Here is an 18,786-nt window from a genome sequence, read left to right on the forward strand (position 1 = left end):
AATTTCAGCTTTTTCCCCGTTTTCATCAACCAACGTACCCCCCCGTGATAATAAAGTTCCCACCCCTTCTTGCTTCATTTTTTTACTATTCACATAATTAAAAAATAATTTAGGATTCTTTTTACTCCTAGCAGCAATATCCCTTTCCATTTCTATTTTAGCTTGCCTGATAGCTTTTTTGCATGCTTTATTTGCTTCCTTGTACCTGATGAAAGTTTCCGCTGTCCCAGCTAACTTGAATGCCCTAAAAGCACGTTTTTTCTTACCAACCTCGACAATAACACTTTTATTCAGCCATAAAGGTTTCGCTTTGCGATGCCTCTCCTTGCTTACAAGGGGGATATACTGTTGTGTATACCTACAAAGCAATGTTTTAAAGATGTTCCATTTTCCTTCTGTGTCTAACCCCATGAAAAGCCTTTCCCAGTTGACACATTGCAGAGATGCCCTTATACTGGCAAAGTCTGCACGTCTAAAATTGAGTGTTTTAGTTACTCCCTTATAGCGCTGTCTCTGCAGCATTATCTCAAAGGAGACCATGTTGTGATCACTGTTCCCCAAATGCTCACCCACACAAATGTTAGAGATAAGTTCATTATTATTAGAAATCACCAGGTCCAAAATAGCGTCATTCCTAGTGGGTTCTTGAACTGCCTGAAATAAAAAGTTGTCATTTAGCATATTTACAAACCTACTAGCTTTTTCTGACTTAGCCACCCCATTACTCCAGTCAATGTCCGGATAATTAAAGTCCCCCATAACAACAACTTGACCCAGTTTTGAAGCCTCCTCCATTTGCAACAATAGCTGGGCCTCATCCCCCTCATCTATACGGGGTGGTTTATAACATACACCAATGATCATTTTCTTTGTGACCTTCAGCCCTACTGAAATTTCTACCCAAAGAGATTCGACGTTTTCATTGGTAATGTCTTTATTACATGGCTTTAAGTCTGACTTTACGTAAAGACAAACCCCTCCACCCTTTTTAATCTCTCTGTCCCTCCTAAAAAGTGTATAACCATTTAAATTCACAGCCCAGTCGCATTTATCATCCCACCAGGTCTCAGTGATACCTATTAAATCATAATTTTCAATACATGCAATAGCTTGCAGCTCCCCTAATTTACCCGACAAGCTACGCGCATTAGCCAGCATGCAGCGGAGATTATTACTTCTCCCTCTGATGTTTACATTAGCTAAGGGAGAATTAGAGCTAAGGCAATTATGAGACTGCTTTCCTTGTAACGGAAGCTCCTTATCTGATAAACTATATGCCCCCCCCACTCCTCCCCCACAACCCTTTGCTAGTCCCCCTACCCCGTCTACACTAATTTTCCCATGGAATTCTAGCTCACCCACCCCCCCCTTGTCTAGTTTAAACACTCCTCCAACCTCTTAACCATTCTCTCCCCTAGCACAGCAGACCCCCTTCCATTGAGGTGCAATCCGTCAGGGCTGTATAGATTGTACCCCAAGGAAAAGTCAGCCCAGTGCTCTAGGAACCCAAACCCTTCCTTCCTACACCAAGACTTTAGCCACGCATTTAGCTCCCTAAGCTCCCGCTGTCTCCCTAAACTTGCACGTGGCACCGGCAAAATTTCCGAAAAAATGACATTGGAGGACCTTTGCCTAATCTTAGAGCCTAGATCCCTGAACTCACTCTTTAAAGTCCCCCACCTACCGTTCATTTTGTCGTTAGTACCGATATGTACCAAGACAGCCGGGTCATGCCCAGCCCCTCCCAATAATGTGTCAACCCGATCAACCACATGCCGAACCCTGGCACCAGGAAGACAGCAAACTGTCCGGTTGTAGCGATCCGCTTGACAGATTACCCTGTCCACTTTCCTAATGATCGAATCCCCTATAACCACCATCTGTTTAGGCCTAGCTCTGCTCTCCTCCCCACCACTACTAGTGAAACTGGTCTCCCGGCTGTTAGAGAGATCAGCCTCACCTAGAACCGCCAGTCCAGAGTTCACACTCCCATCTTCTTCACACAATCTGGCAAATCTGTTGGGATGCGCAAACCCTGGAGCAGCCTCCCTTTTCCTTTTCCCCACACTAGATTTTCTAACTGTCACCCAGCTTACTGCCCTATCATCCTTTTGCTGCTCCCCTCCCCCCCTACTATCTGACCCCACTAGTTCTTGTTCAGTTAACAAGAGACCCCTCTCAAGATTGTTGATTGAACGCAGTGTTGCGACGTGTTCCTCTAGGACTCTAACGCGAGCCTCTAAAGTGGCAATTCGCTCACATCCACAACAGAGGTATGCACTTTGGAACTGTTGTTCCACAACTGCATACATGTGGCAGGCTGTGCACTGTGTCAGACCTTCAATGTTGCTACCACTCATTCTCCCAGTTACAAGAACAGTTACAACTTCACTTATAAAATGTAATATGGATGTGCATAAATCAGCTGCATATTTAAATATGTTTATGGTTATGTGCATTCACATTTGCCAAGCCATACATATTCTGTGGGGGTGCAGACAGAGTTTAGCAGTAATGGTTCTTAGGGGATTGGTTGTTTGTGATGTGAGAGCAGCCATGGATATAGCATTGGCGGGATCAAGTTGGCTGTCAAGAAAGAAATCTTTAAGTGAAATATACTAAAATAAAACAATACTTGAAATAGTTCACATGTTCATCATGTTTTACCTCAAGGTTTTCTAATGTGGTTTATACATCTGCTTTTTCACACACAGTTTGCGTTGTTATTGATAAATTTGCTATTTCCTATGGTGGGAAAAAAGCTACTGTACTGTGTTTTTTTTTTTAATTTAGTAAATGTAAAATATGTATCCACCAAAGTCTTAGGTCTAAGCTAACAGTTACAATAGTCACTAGATGGCACTGCACAGTTCTATAGTGTTGCCATGACTTGCAGAAAGAATGAGATGTAACTGCACAGTTCAGTAAAATCTCATGGGGAAGATGTGAGTGAGCAGTATTCTGGAAAGAAAGCAGAATTGATTCAAGGATGGGGGTTTCCTGAACTAGCAATTAGCTAATATTCCCTCTGCATTTAGCCTTTTAAATGCTGCTATGTTGTGACATACCATGTTCTGTATCCTAGTCTAGTGATCTTAGGTCTTATGTTAGCCAGGGAAAATTTGGCACTCAGTGCTGCCCTGATGCAACTGTAGGGACCCATAGGGTTAAGCTTCCTATGGTGTTATCCTCTATCCTTATCTTATCTGTGCTGTTATAGGGCAGAGCCCTCTACACTCAGATTACAGTTATTAGGCTACCCCCTATAGGTTTAGCCAGGTTAACCACTCCCCTTGGCAGGCTATATAGTGTCTTGCTCAAGGAAGTGTCTTCCTCTTTGGCTGCTGTTGTCCTAAGGCTGCACGTCACTGAGCCTGAGGCATTTGGCCCCAGTAAGGAGAACCTGCCAATTTGTAAGTCGGGGACAGGGCCCCGTGAATGAGATCAAGCCAGCACAGTCAGTTATATGTAATAGCACCCTCTAGGAGTGGTGAGCATAGTCAGCTTATTTAGTAAGGGCAGCACTAGCCCCATCAAAGGAGACTGTAAGGGTTTAGTATAACCCAGGCTCTGTATGCCTTGCTGTAGGGACCACAGTTAAGACGTAGGTTTCAGGCAGTTCCTCACCCTGAACCATAGTTGGCTGGAAGGGATCCGTTTTAGTAAAGGGCATCCATTCCTGGGCATACAGCTAATACTCTGCATATCCTTCAAGTGGGCTATACTGTTTCCTTAAGTGTCACATCTGCTGTATCCATTGTGACCAAGTTCTATACTGCTGTGACTGTGAGTATATACCCTGCTGCACTATTCCATATGTGCCTTTGCCCAATAAAGTATTATCCAGTTAACTGCAAGAGCTCCTGGCGTCCTATCACTTATTATATTGCACAACACCAGTGTGAGTTGTAGTTCAGCAACACCATATAGCCCCTGACATAGCTCCCATATAGCGGAGGCCCATCCTGGGAAAGGGGGTTGCTGTAAGACGTGCTCTAATGTCCAACTAGCCTGGGAATAATACCCCTATTAAGCCAAACAAGTGTTACATTGGTGCCCAACGTATTTGTGGGGCTAGGAAACACTGTGTGTATTGTGCCTTTAAAATCACTGACAGGCACTGCCGGACCCGAGAGGCAAAAGGCTAGCCTGCATCGCAAAATCTAAATTGTAATTGGCCGTGGGTTCGGTTTTCTGGAGCTCTTTAACCGTTTCCCATTGGTTCCCTGCGCTGTCAATCAACCCCTGCTGTTTTCGCGCACTTTCTATGTGACGCGGGAGGTATTTGGCGCGAAGGGGAGTCTCGCGTGAAGGAAAGATCCAGACGCGAGATCTCAAAGGGCGGCTCCCGGACACACGTCACCCGCCGCCATTTTGTGGAGTGTCTTAGTAGAGTGCGGACGTGCTTGTTCCAGCTCCTGCTATAGTGCGGATAAAACCCCAGCGGCTGCTTGAGGGATATCCAGTATTACTCCACAGCTTAACAGAAACTGCGCGGCTGCACATTCGGCCACGAAACTCCTCTAGTTCATACACCGCGGCTGCGGGTAAGAAATCCACCGGGGAGGAGGCCTGCTATATTATACACCGCACCGCCAAGCCACATAGTGGGGCGGCTTAAACAGTGCGGCCGGCCATACAATAATTGTGCCAGATTTTGGGTACTGCACTGCCCTACGCGGATGCGAGGGACTATACGGGCGTACCCCAACTATAATAACTTTGTACCTTTCTTAGCTCAGACCGCGGCTGCGCCTGAACGTACAGAGACTGCAATCACCACCGCGCCCAGCCAAGCCACATAGTGGGGCAGCTCTCTTAGGAGCGGGTGGTTGTGCTACTATTGTCAGTTAGTACCTGAGCCTGCGGCTGCAGCCAGGATAAATTGTGCTTAAAACTGCTAAACCCCACCGTCAAATCCCATCATGGCAGACAAAGGGTGGGATGGTTGGGAGGTCCTGGATGAACCAAAATCCAAGGGATTTACCCTCAGAGACCCCCCAGTGATTGATACGGGTGCCCGCTACATATGGGGCGGCACTTATGGTGAAAGGCTCACCGATATGGGGGTGAGGGAATTAGTCCCATATTGTGGGCGGTGTGGCACAGACCTCACTGAGGAGGCCAAAGACTTCAAAAGTCACTGCAGTTATTGTTTTTATGACTGCTGGATAGGCCCCTACCAAGAATCCAGGCCACCTAAAGGGAGACCAATACCGGGGCCCTTTGTACAAGGGTTAAGAAAGCTGTCGGGACGGTCAGAACTCTCCGCGGAGGCGGAGCCCTTTACCCCAGCATCCTCACCAGGGGGGCGCAGTACCTCCTCCAAGCATAGTGTGGCAGTAGGGCCAGTATCCCCGGCTGGGGATACAGTAAAAGACAGCCCGCGTGGAGTCAGCTCGGGGGAGGAGCTTCCAACCACTATGGGGGAGCGTAAGTCGGTTGCTAGGGGGAGAGGCCGTGTACCTAGCGTAGCAACCAAGCCTTCCTCTCCTATTAAAGAACAGCCCGCAGAGGAGGCAAAAGAATGGGCCACTGACGGGACCACCACCATATGGGTGGATAGGAGTGAACAACCTCCTAGTTATGCCACCTTGATGCCTGAACAGCCTCCTGCAGAGCCTGTTTTGTCATTACTCACTGTGCCACTAAGAGGGGCCGTGCCTGGTCTGAATCAGGCTTATTGGGTCTTGCCAGGCCGAGGAGATCCCGCCAAAATGAGGTCAGTGTCCCGTGTCCAACGTATGATAAATACACACGTGAGGGACCTCTGGGGATACTGCATGCCTTATGCCCCAGAGTGGGTTTTCGATGAAGTCGAAAAGAAGGTACAGGAGTGGCTGTATGGCGAAATCATAAGGAGAGCTGACATCGGAAAAGAAGGTGTTTTCCACAGCGACCCCGAAAGGAGGAGCCGAGATGTGGAATTTATTGGTAATACCATGCACGAGTGGTGGTTTGGGAGGACCATCCTCAAGCACTATGTAAAAAGCTGCGGTAAATTCCAAGAGGAGAAATACTTCAGCATGAATGCTCAATTCCCAGGAGGAGGCAGGATCGACAAGCCTCACCCCTCCTATTATCTGTCGCTAGATGAAACCCTAAAAAGGTTTGGGGCCTCCAGATGATTTATCCACAGTGGCACCGGCTGGGCACTGTAGGAACATTTAATAGGGACTGAGCGACTGGCCAGTACCCTCCTTCTGCATTTGGGATGAAATCCCTACTCTGGACTCACGGTATTGAGCAAACAGAGACTTCTTCCTTCGTTTACCCCTCAGTGGTGGGTTTGTTCTCCTCCCAAAGGAGGCACTGCTGAGACATTAATTTGTGTACATAGTTGGCTCTAAAAAGACTGCTGAGCCCCCACCTCACTACAACTTCTACCTCAACCTCACCAGGGGAGGACCCATTGCCTAACCCACACCTACGAAGTGCATGTCGGGAGATTCATGAACACTGGGCTAGGGTGGGAAGGAATGGACTAATAAAGTTGGCTTGGGTGGGGCCATGAATGTCTAAAGAGTTAACTATTGTTTGCACTAACCTTTTTCTCTTTAAGCTAAAGGACCTGGGACACCTGAATGAAGGCAGGATCGTTCCCATGTGTAAGTGTATCTGTTATGCCCCTGTTGCAGGTTACAGGTGGTATATCACGGATCTCTTAAGTGTGTGCCTGAGCACCCCTGTAGTGGTCAGGAAGGTGACTCAAGATTTGCTCTAAGTATTGTGCCTGAGTGATCCCTTGGACACTCATGATTGTATATGGTTTACAGTACCGTAACTAGTAACAAAACAGTTAATATTTTGTTTAAATCAAAATTCTGTTACAGCTAAGAAGGTGCCTGGGAACCTGTACTTCAGGAGCATTTCCCATGTGTGCACTGGAGTGATCCTACAGGACACTCAAAGTGTATATAATTTCATAAAAAGTTGCTGTATGTGCCTAACTTTTCTTTGCAGCTATCCAATGTACCGGATACTCCTCAGGAGAGGGTATCAGAAATGGATGTATGGGTACTGTATTTTTGCACTAAATCAATGCACTACTGTTATTGCTTGAAAAGTGTACTTATTGTTATTTACCATTGCCGGGTCGGAATGGATTCCTCCCCCGGGTGAATGTAGGGACCCATAAGGTTAAGCTCCCTATGGTGTTATCCCCTATCCTTATCTTATCTGTGCTGTTATAGGGCAGAGCCCTCTACACTCAGATTACAGTTATTAGGCTACCCCCTATAGGTTTAGCCAGGTTGACCACTCCCCTTGGCAGACTATATAGTGTCTTGCACAAGGAAGTGTCTTCCTCTTTGGCTGCTGTTGTCCTAAGGCTGCACGTCACTGAGCCTGAGGCATTCGGCCCCAGTAAGGAGAACCTGCCAATTTGTAAGTCGGAGACAGGGCCCCGTGAATGAGATCAAGCCAGCACAGTCAGTTATATGTAATAGCACCCTCTAGGAGTGGTGAGCATAGTCAGCTTATTTAGTAAGGGCAGCACTAGCCCCATCAAAGGAGACTGTAAGGGTTTAGTATAACCCAGGCTCTGTATGCCTTGCTGTAGGGACCACAGTTAAGACGTAGGTTTCAGGCAGTTCCTCACCCTGAACCATAGTTGGCTGGAAGGGATCCGTTTTAGTAAAGGGCATCCATTCCTGGGCATACAGCTAATACTCTGCATATCCTTCAAGTGGGCTATACTGTTTCCTTAAGTGTCACATCTGCTGTATCCATTGTGACCAAGTTCTATACTGCTGTGACTGTGAGTATATACCCTGCTGCACTATTCCATATGTGCCTTTGCCCAATAAAGTATTATCCAGTTAACTGCAAGAGCTCCTGGCGTCCTATCACTTATTATATTGCACAACACCAGTGTGGGTTGTAGTTCAGCAACACCATATAGCCCCTGACATAGCTCCCATATAGCGGAGGCCCATCCTGGGAAAGGGGGTTGCTGTAACACGTGCTCTAATGTCCAACTAGCCTGGGAATAATACCCCTATTAAGCCAAACAAGTGTTACACAACCTTACTTTTTTAGTGCTGGAGCAGGTCAAGAGGGGTGCATTTGTGGTTTCTGCATTAGAGAGCCGAAATTCCAATTTTAAAACTGGAAATCTGGGGGGGAAGCATTGTTACTGCAGAGAGTGTAATTGTGCTCTCTGCACTAGAAGAGCCAAAATGTTAGGCACCCCCAACTGACTTTAATCGCTTACCTTACCTTTACCTGTTAGGAGAAAACCGCACCAGCCCGGGGTAGCGAGTGCTTCCTCCTTCCATATGTCTTCTGCCGGCAAAATGCCTGGCCTGGCACATGCGCATTAGAGTGAAAAGCCGACTTTTTTGTTAAGGTTTGGCTTTTCACTCTACTGCGCATGCACAAACGTGAACAAGGAAGTGGAAGCGCTCGCTGCAACTACCCCTGGTGCGGTTCTCTCCTAACGGGCACCAGCCTGGGGTACAAGGTAAGTGATTAAAGTCAGTTGGGGGTGCCTAACATTTTGCACCCCCAAATGACTAAGCCTTTCCTTCACCTTTAAATATCACCCTGGTAACCTGTATAGCACTGCCACCTAAGGCTGGTTTCTCAACTTGCCTCATTGCAGGAACACCCTGAAGCTAGCCATACATGCCATAAGCTGCCAACTCAGTCCCTCCGAACTGATGTATGTAACTGCAGGAAATTCACGCAGATGTCAGTGGCCCTAATACTAGAGAAAACCCAGAATGCACCTCAGCATGACCTATATTGATTCAGCTCATATACAGGTTTATCACCTACCTAACTCCTCTACTCTCTTGTCCTTCCAGTTTGCCCTCTGATGCACAAATCTAATGCTTTGATTCTATGACTTGATGATATCTCTGAAAGACTTGCGTCAAATCAGGGAAAAATTGGGTTCACATAAAGGGGATTTTTTACATAGTTGGGTGTTGGTGTCATGTAAACAGATAATTTTATACATCATTTGTGCTCCAGGTTTATACAGGGCCAGATTCAATTTGAGGATTTTTTTCTTCTAATACAGTTCCAGATTTTCCCATAGAATTCAATTTCACGATAAAGCTTGAGACAAATTTATTAGCTATATTTGGGCCATTGTGTCTTTCAATATGGCCAATCATAAAACCCTTCTAAAATCATGCCCTCGGTTGGAACACTTTTGAATTCCTGTTGAAGTGCTTCTTATATGTTCAGATGGAGTTTTCATCTTCAGTAGGGGAACTTGATGTGTGATACATGTATGTTTTTCATCCTTAATTGTTATGTAATTATTTGTACTTTGATATAAGATCAACTTTTATTTATACGTTTCTTTGATGCCAATAATTGAACAACTTATTGGATTTTTCATTAAACTTAATACAGTGTGACTGCACAGTGTTAAATGTAGTACAATATTGCAGATGTTGCTTTTGAGTCCAGTGCCAAATGTTTTTCCTAATATGCTATAATTTTAATCTGCACTATTTACAACAACCTACACTGGTCCTCCAAGGCAAACATTAGGAATATACATGGGAGTTCTACAGGCATGGAACAGGATTCAAAATAGGCTCTGGCATTCCAAGTACACAGAGGCCCAAACAGCCCCACCAGTCCACTAAATATTAATTTTCTATACTATATAGCATCTTATAGTGGCCCTCAAGCATTTGCCAGAATCCACAGGTAGCCAGTTAGGGCCTGGTGTTCCATAGGAAGCACGCTGGTATTTATAATTGTAACATAGCACACTCTCTCTAATGCAGTGCTTGGCATGCAGGAATCCAGTACTTAAATCAAGCATCTATTAATATTGAATAAAGAATCCACCCCCATGCTAAACTAAATTAGTTTGGGGTTGGGGATCTAGTAATTAATTAGATTTTTCCTGCCCTACCATAACAAATCAGCCACAATATGCCCCATTCTATCGCTTCTATTTTCAGTTACACTCATTTATATATTCCTTAACATTATATGTTTCCTTAGTAGACCTTTTACACTGTGTTATTTTCAAGCAGTCTTTCATCACAAAATTGAAGTATAAATGCAAGATTTTTAGGAAGAACCACTGAAAAATAGCCAACCAGCTAAAGGTGGGTTATTAAGAGACTCAAAGCATAACATGTTTCCTCTTAACCTATTTTTAGGTTCATTTTGTGTTAAATAAATAATACATTAATGACTGCCAGATCACAGGCAACATTGACATTAATTCCTGTACATCTTTGCCCACCCTCCCCGAATGCCTTATGCAGCTGTACATTTCCTCATTGCACAGAAAAGTCACTGCCATCTGAGAAATAATATTTAGCTGTAATTTTGCCATAAACACCTCTGGTGCACAGAAGGCTCTGACTTCACCAACTGGGAGTTGGCTGATGTTGTTTATATTGTTATTATTCTATTTTATTGCAACTGAGTAGTACGCATTATGTTCAAAACCACCAACATTCTTATCTATATAGGGACACATATAAAATGCAGGAAAGGAGAGTGACATTTTTATTTGGGGAGGCTTCCACTGGAGAGTTTAGAATTATAGCTATGTGTGTGTGTCAGTTGGCTAAGCTTCTCAAACCTTTAACTATTCTTTGCCAATAGAAAAATGCATTGTGCAGGACTATGTTTTATCAAAATATCTGCAAGCTAAAATTATTTGCCTCCTATCTAAAAGTGGGCATACACTAGGCAGGGTCACCTGATATGCCCTTTAAGGTGGGCAATATTGGGCTAATGGGATCACTTGGCCCTATGGTCAACAATCACTTTACAAAAATGGATATAGGAGCTGTTGGAGCAAGGACCACATCAATGAGCCCATGTGGGCCAATTTTCGGCCAGCTATCAGTCAAGGAGGCCCACCGGGGGGTCCCCATACATGGGCAGATAAGCTGCCGAATAAGTCTAAAGGATTTGAACCAGCAGGTTGAATCTGCCTGTGTATAGCCACCTGTGTAACATTACATACTTATTGAATAAGGATATGTTTGGCCTCTCCCCTAATCAATGCTATAGTTGCCTTAAGCTGGCCACACACCTGGCGATTTTCGATCTTTCATGCGACCATCGGTCGCACGAAAGATCGTTCCAACCCTCCACTGACATTCAGGGCTAAATTGTCAGATATGGAGGAAGAAACAACAGGATTTCTACCTCCTTCTGCTGATTCAACCCTGAGCATAGATTTTGCTCGGGTGCCTTCAATGGCGCCCGATCAAAATCTTTTAACCCGCCCAATCATCTGATGTCTGCATTCAAGTTTTCGTATGATATTATCGGTGCATGTATGCCCAGCTTTATCCAGCTCACCATGCCCCTTATCTGTACGTGCCTCTTGCTGCATCTTCGGTAGTAGGGGGTTCCAAATTATTTTGGAAACAAAAGGGATAGCAGGGAGGTAATGTAATACAGTGTTCAATAGTGTTGTTCTGTAACAAAGACATTTGCTTTTTTAATAGTAATTTCTCTGCTTTTTTAAAAAAAAAGTTTATTTCCTGATATTATTGTAACCATATCTTCAAGCATCCTGTTAAAAACAGCTGTCTTGTGTTTAATGACAAAGGCTTAGGATATGATTTAAAACAGAGCACATATACAGGCAGCAGTTAAAACAATATTAATAATATTAGTCTGCTACATTCAGTTCTTCATAATTCTCTATAACAAAGACATTATTTTCAGATAGACTTTACTGAAAAGAATTTGCTAGATGGATTAATTTTGGCCCATCTGTACATTATCATAGGATATATGTGCATCTATAGGCACAGCTGTGCTGAGGAGCAACAATTCTGAAACAGTTTGTATGGGTAAAGTACAGTGTTGTTTTAGCTTACTTTCACTTGTAGAAATCCATTTGTAGGCTACCAGTCTTTACGCCTGCTGCCATCTGCCGCCGAAGCACCTTTATAGTAAGGAGTTTATACAGTCAAATTCAGATTGGAAAAGAAACAAAAGTTCTCAGTCATCAAACATGTTTTTTTGTGTGTAAAGACAAGTGACAAAGCTGTATTTACATAAAATACCCCCTTAGGCTGACAGCTTGAATGACCATGTGCTAGCTCCACACAATTTCCTGTGGCTGCCAGTTGTTCTTTGTAACATAAATCCTGCTTTTTGTTGCTATACATATAAGGCACAGATTAGAGAAGCAAGGTGGTTTACCTACAGAACATTCTTTGGTGCCTCTTCCTAATGGAATACTTTAAGCATTTGGCAAGAACAATGCACGGCCTCTAGAAGTAATATCTTTGGCTTAAAAACTGCTCCACCAGTCAGTCAGGCTTACCTTCATAGTGCTCTGCTGGAATAAGTCATGTTACAAATTATATTTAATTTTCATTCAGATATTTAGACTATTTAGAATTTTTTGTGATTTGTGTAATGATTTTCTCCTTATACTTTGCTTTGTCTGATTCAGTCTTTGCAAGTAGAAAAATACATATATTTTGAAGCAAGTGGTGTATCTTTCTTTATCTCTGATCAAACAGAACAGGTGTGTAGGTAAGACCACAACTGAAAATATTGCTAACTCTGCTTTCTTTATTTTTTTAGTAGAAACATTAAAAAAAACCCTGATTATGAAAAAAAGGAAATAGTCCACAGACCATGAAACATACTACTCTGACCATGAATGTTTTTTCTGCAACTGATTCTCAAGGTGATAGTAAAGGTTAGAGATCTTGCTAGTTATGCTAAGATAAGACATTACAATACCAAAACCAAGGTATAAGGTATACCACACACGCAGGTGTATTACAAATGCACTTAGACACGTTTATTAGTGGATTTACCCGTTTTATCATTGCTTTTATAATATTATGTTTGTTGTAGATAAGATGCTGAGTAAGTAAGCAGACATGCATTCCTACATTCACCATGGACTGCTCTCAGAAAACATACCTTAGGTCAGTACTGTCCAACTTATTACATGTAGTGGGCTAATAATTTCTCATATAACATGTTTGAGGGCTGGATTAAATTAAAAATGATGTCATACAGTGAAGTCTGTTGAGCATTTGAACAAGCTGAGGGCCACAAAAATCCTTTAGAGGGCCACATCTGGCTTGCAGGCCTCCAGTTGGACAGCTCTGCCTTAGGTGATTTTGTCAATCTTGTTTTTGGTAACCTGTATTACAATTCTAGTCGTGACAAATGAGATATGCTGCTAACCTGGGATGCAAGGGTGTGTGGACACGACCTTGGAATTAACAGAAGATATTGAGAAGTTGAGAAGAGTAAAAGTCATTAAGAAGAGTAAAAGTATTTTTTTCTTCCAACATTTTCCAAACAAACTTTCCAGGCATACTTTATTCTCTTCTAGTGTATACTTAAAATGTCTTGGGTAGAATGATGGAGAGATTGCTGGTAAAACAAAAGATAAATTGTGTCTAATAGAACATGATTAGCGTTGCATCAGTGATTGTTTTAATTAAGTAAGCTTGATGTGTCTGCTAAATGTTATAGAATAGGCACAATGACACATCTGGTCTGATGACTAGAATACTTCAGTCCACTTAGTTTTTGTACACCCACAGATATGCTGTATTTTCTGTGCTTAATATCTGCATCAGTCTTTGCTTAATGTATCTCATGCAACATGTTTGCTTCTGTTTTTCTTTTGAGTTTGCTATTACGGGGTGCTAAAACAAAGTTCAACTCATGCAACTGATAGTGTCACATTATTGAAACGCTGCTCCTGAATTCCTAGTAAACATCAATAACATGAGTAGCACCCTCAACATGGCAGGTGTTTGATATTGAACGCGTCTTGTCAATATGCGTTGGTGTTTTGATGCTTCATTTAACCAATAAGCTCATACTTTAGCTGTTCTACTCCTTTTATGGGCACATTTTTAAAAGATGAAGTGCAGGAAATAAGACGAGGAAGGTTGTTCACCCCATTATAGAACCATTTACAGCCCTTCACATAACCATAGCCACAATGAAGTTTCTGGTGTTTACCTCTCTGCTTCTTTTCTGCAATACAGGTCAGTGATCTGCCTAAATAGCAACTGGTAATGATCTGTGACAAGCAGATCAAGAATGTGACAAAAATCTGAGAATTGCCATATCCTACTAGGATTTATTACATTTACAAATGAGATGACCAGTTTTATTGGTACATTGTTATTTCCTGAGCTTAAAACTAAGCTTATAGGGGCTTGAAACTGAGAGAAAAACTCTTTACTCTGTCTGTATACCTATTTGCCTATTTCACTTCTTTCTCTTTTCATGTTGCATCATTACACCCCACAAACTATTTGTGGCCACTAAGAAAATGTCACCCTCAAAGCAAACTATGTGAACGCTAGTAATCCCAGAAACCAGAGTGACCTGTAATTTGTAACTCAGTTTGCAACATTTATTTTCCTACTTGCCCTCGGTGACATAACATAGGAAACATAATTCTCTTCAAAATTCTATGGAGAATTGTCTCTTTTCCTCTTTACTAAGTTTTCATATAGACCATACTTTTTAACATGTTATACCAACCCCTTCTTTTGTCTGCCTATTTGCTACTGTATTTTACTTCAGTTTTTTGTCATACATATAAAATGTGGTATAAATCTTCTTTTCAGTATCTTCATTTTCAGAAGATGGGCCATTCTTGGAACAAGCATTACCATCCATAACCACAGCAGGAAAAAACCCCACTTTAGTGTGCATAATGAGAGGTGGTGTTGTTACCCACCATGTCCTGTCTTGGTACCGTCAAATAGAAGGGAAGGAAATCCAGTTCCTCGTGAGTCACAGAGAAAATAGCAGCCCAACATATGGATCTGGAGTGGCAGAGAGGTTTATTCCTGAAGTTGAGCCATTATCTAATGCATTTAAGTTGACTATTGGCAATGTAGAGAATTCAGATGAAGGAACCTACTACTGTGCTGTATGGTTCTCCTATAAATACATCTTTGGAGAAGGCACAGTGGTCAGAGTACAAGGTATGGACTTAATATTTAATTTTCACAGTTTATAATTTGCTTCAAGCTTAAGAGAAAGGAAAATGAGGACAGTGATGGGCAATAGGTGGTCTTTCAAATGCTGCTGAACTATCCCAGAACCCCCCCAGACCGTCATCATATTTATTAAATGTTTATTCTTATTTAAAATGTCTTTAAATACATGGATAGGATCTATTATCTGGAAACCTGTTACACATACTTTGCAAACCAGAAATACCATTCCCACAGGGTACAAGTACTGATTCTTTAGGATTTGCTGTTTCTTTATAGAATTAAGAATAATAAACTTCACTTTAGCCACCACTAAATAAAACATATTTAATGACAAATTAATTGTGTGTTTAAATGTTAAAATGCATTCAGCTAGAGTTTCAGCATTATTTCAAATCATACATACATTCTGAATAATAGATCTCATATCTGTGCTTTCTTTTTTGTTATATAACTATGCAGTCAGAATTAGCTGACTATATTATCTAAGTAACAAATGTTTTTTGCAAACATGTAAATTAAGTCTATGGTACAGTGACCCTTTTGTGTCTCTTAACACTTGATCTTTATAAAGGTGTATATTTATTTTATTGCAATATTTGCTCATCCTCTGTTCTTACTATTACTGTTTAGTAAAAAAATAATTAAATACCCTGTACATAGTAGTGCTAAATAAAAAAAAAAATATATACATACATGAAAACATACATACCGCCATAACTTGAAGTTAGCACATTTACATTGAACAGAATCATGTTGGTGGTGTATGACTTTTTCCAGGCATGGTAATGCAACTATTTGGTTCAAGTTTTTTCTTAAATAAGCTAGCGCTCAAAGCAGAAAAAACTAAAAAAAAAAAAGTTTTATGAGTTGACACAGACAAAGTACAGACTTCTAACCTGATATCCACGTATGTTAGCATTATATAAAGAGAAAAAAAAAACATTTCTGTTATTTAATAAATTCCAAATGCATACTGAGAACATTTAAAAGTTAACCTTTTATTCTGTTTACATATTAAGGACGAATACACATGTGGCGACACACTTCTATACTAACGAGCGGTAGTGTAATATATCTCCACTCTGTATATAAACCTTATACTAGGTACTCAAGTGTAAAACTTACACTGATAATAAACAGGGAATATTTTCACATATTTTACCAATGCTCATTTATTTTTGCAAGCACAGTTGCACTCAAGCAATCTTTTCCCTCCAGTGTTTTGCAGGCTTAACTCCTCTCATTACAGATACTAGCATCAAAATGCGCTCCATGCACTTCTGTATAGTTGTGCTTAATGGCACTCAGTGCTTTCTGCCTTCTATTCCACACTGAGTGCTGTTGTGCCCATTGACCCAGGGGAACCCTGAAGCTGCCACCACCTTCTGACCAGGCTGTAGGTCCAAGGTTGAAAAATTCACTTTGCTGGCTCCATTTATAGACATAAAGGAGTCCTTATGTATTCCAACCAAAAACATAATTGAAAAAATACATTTTGTCATAGGTGTAGTAGTTTTTATATATTATTTATTTTATTATAGTATTTATATATTATCTAGAGAATCATATATTATTATTTAGGCAATCATTGACATATACTCATAAACATGGTATATTACTGTACATACTGGAAACAAGTATAGTGTAAATATGCCAGACCTGTGGACACATTGAATGTTGGGGTATCTCACACCTCTTCAACATTATCTCACACCAATTCAATGTACTTTTCCATCCAGAATTGGTAACACACCAAAGTTTCTTCCCACAGCTGCTTCCTTGCTCCTCGGTACTGTTACCTTATTTCAGCTGGTCCAACAGACTTTCTGAACTGGATGTTTGTCCTTTATTCCATCTGTTTTTCTCTCCATATGCCTATCCTATGGGGTAATTCCACCAGTGGTTTTATTGTGTTATGCTCTCTAGGAATGTTTTTAACATTTATCTTGTATGCAGAATATATGTATAATGAATGAATGCCTTATATGCTTACAGTCTTTAAGGATACACAGAGACCACAAATGACCCTTTTAGGACCATCTCTGGTGGAAATGAAGCTTTACCGCAGTGCCACTTTTCTCTGTCACGCTGCAAGGTACTCACCTAATGCTTTGCGTATAAAGTGGCACCTAAATAATCAGTCCTCGCAACACAGATCCTACACCTACCCAGCAATTCAGACTTCCAGCAACACTTTTGATCAAACTGCAGAAGTGTCAATACCAGCTGCATTATGGGACCAAGGAGTTGAGGTGACATGCATATTAGAACATGAGACAGGTGTGCAGCATTTAACCACAAGAGCTAATAACAAAAAACAAAGAGGTAAGTCTTCTCCTTATTTGTACAAACTTAATCTGAAGAATCAAGAAAACTTTAGGTTTAGGTTATCTGAATGATCGGTTACTTCTTGTGCTGTTTAGAATGCTTTTTTTTTAGTTTGTTATTGTTGTGGGAAGGCAACTATAGATTATTAAGTAGCAAATGTACTAATGAATTAGCTTGCTTTGGTAAGAATATTGTATAATCAAAAATGAATGAATGAAGCGTTTGTATTCAGCTTCAAGAGTATTGTATATATGCATCAGGCCAACCATGTACCAATCACCAGTAAAGGCAATGCAGTCACTGACCTGAATTACTGTAATTGGCAGCAGATAATTTCGTTTTCCAGTAATTTAATTAGCCTGTCCCATGTTCAGTTCACCCTGTTCATATTTGTTGCAACTTGTTTTTATTCAGGAACAGTTGGAATGCTAATAGTTTGGTACAAGATCCATAACAATTTCCAATGCATCATTATTTAATAACCCTCAGTGCTGTAAAACCTACATTCTTTCAAGAAAAGCAAGCTGAATGAGAAGACTGCAGTTTTGATATACCTGTTTTTACACTGAAATAGCCAAACATGATTTTTTGTTACCAAGGGGAAAAATGAGGCAACTGTAGAGAAGAAGCTACTTTCGCTCATACTGGCAGAATAGTCATATTTACCAATAAGCCATTGTAAAGGCGTGTAGATTTTACATTTGTTGATCAGTGCCAGACTGTGTATTTAGTTGCAATACAACAATGAAAACCCACATTTTGTAATGTAAAATGTTATGATATTGCAAAAGGTAACTGCACATACCACTTTTTTTTGAAAACCAGCTTCAGTGAGGGTTTAGTTGCAATATATAATGACTTTATACAGTATGAAGTTTGAAAAAATATTAAAAAATTACATAATATGGTGTTTTGCCACCAATATGTATTCATGCAGCTTAGTTAGGATCAGTACATGGGACTGTATTATTATTAGAGAAAAAAGGGAAATCATTTTTGTAAAAATAATATTTTCTAAAATTATAATTATTTGCTTAAAATAGACTCTGTGGACAAAGACTGACTGAATACTTGTTGATTTGCAAAATAAATCATAAAATGTGCAAGCGAAAAAATGTGCCCAGTTTCACATGGCTGAGACATTTCCAGGGTCAAAAAAAAAAAAAGAATATGTTGTCAAAAATAGACTGAATAATGGACAAATATAACAAAATGTGAGAGATTTGAGCTCATCTCAGACAAAATTCACCCACTTTCTGTTAATTTCTAAGGGATTTGCAGAAGCATATTTATCAAACAATGAACACGCACTTTCACACAATATGAGTGGGAGTCATTTATAAAGTTCGCACAGTGCATATTTTTTTCATAAATGGTTGTTCTGAGCATGTTTTCCTCTTTTATTGCAAATCAAAGTGAAATGCGAATTGTGCACAAAAATTTGCAAACAAAATTTGTGGGAGCATGCCCTCTGTGTGTGTTTATTGCGCACAAATATATTGGTGATTTT

At 41.1% G+C, this 18,786-nt stretch overlaps 1 protein-coding gene across 1 annotated transcript in view; it reads left to right on the forward strand.

Annotated features, from left to right (window-relative positions):
- The window catches only part of LOC101735011 (immunoglobulin alpha-2 heavy chain-like), a 40,880-nt gene that overhangs the window by 19,426 nt on the left and 2,668 nt on the right, over positions 1 to 18,786 (forward strand). The window contains exons 2-3 of the mRNA XM_031891425.1: positions 14,571 to 14,933; positions 16,944 to 17,273. Coding sequence (XP_031747285.1) covers positions 14,660 to 14,933; positions 16,944 to 17,273 — 604 coding nt within the window. The 5' untranslated portion in view covers positions 14,571 to 14,659. The remainder of the gene's footprint in view (positions 1 to 14,570; positions 14,934 to 16,943; positions 17,274 to 18,786) is intronic.

Source organism: Xenopus tropicalis, chromosome 8, assembly GCF_000004195.4.
Source record: "Xenopus tropicalis strain Nigerian chromosome 8, UCB_Xtro_10.0, whole genome shotgun sequence".
Lineage (NCBI taxonomy): Eukaryota > Metazoa > Chordata > Amphibia > Anura > Pipidae > Xenopus > Xenopus tropicalis.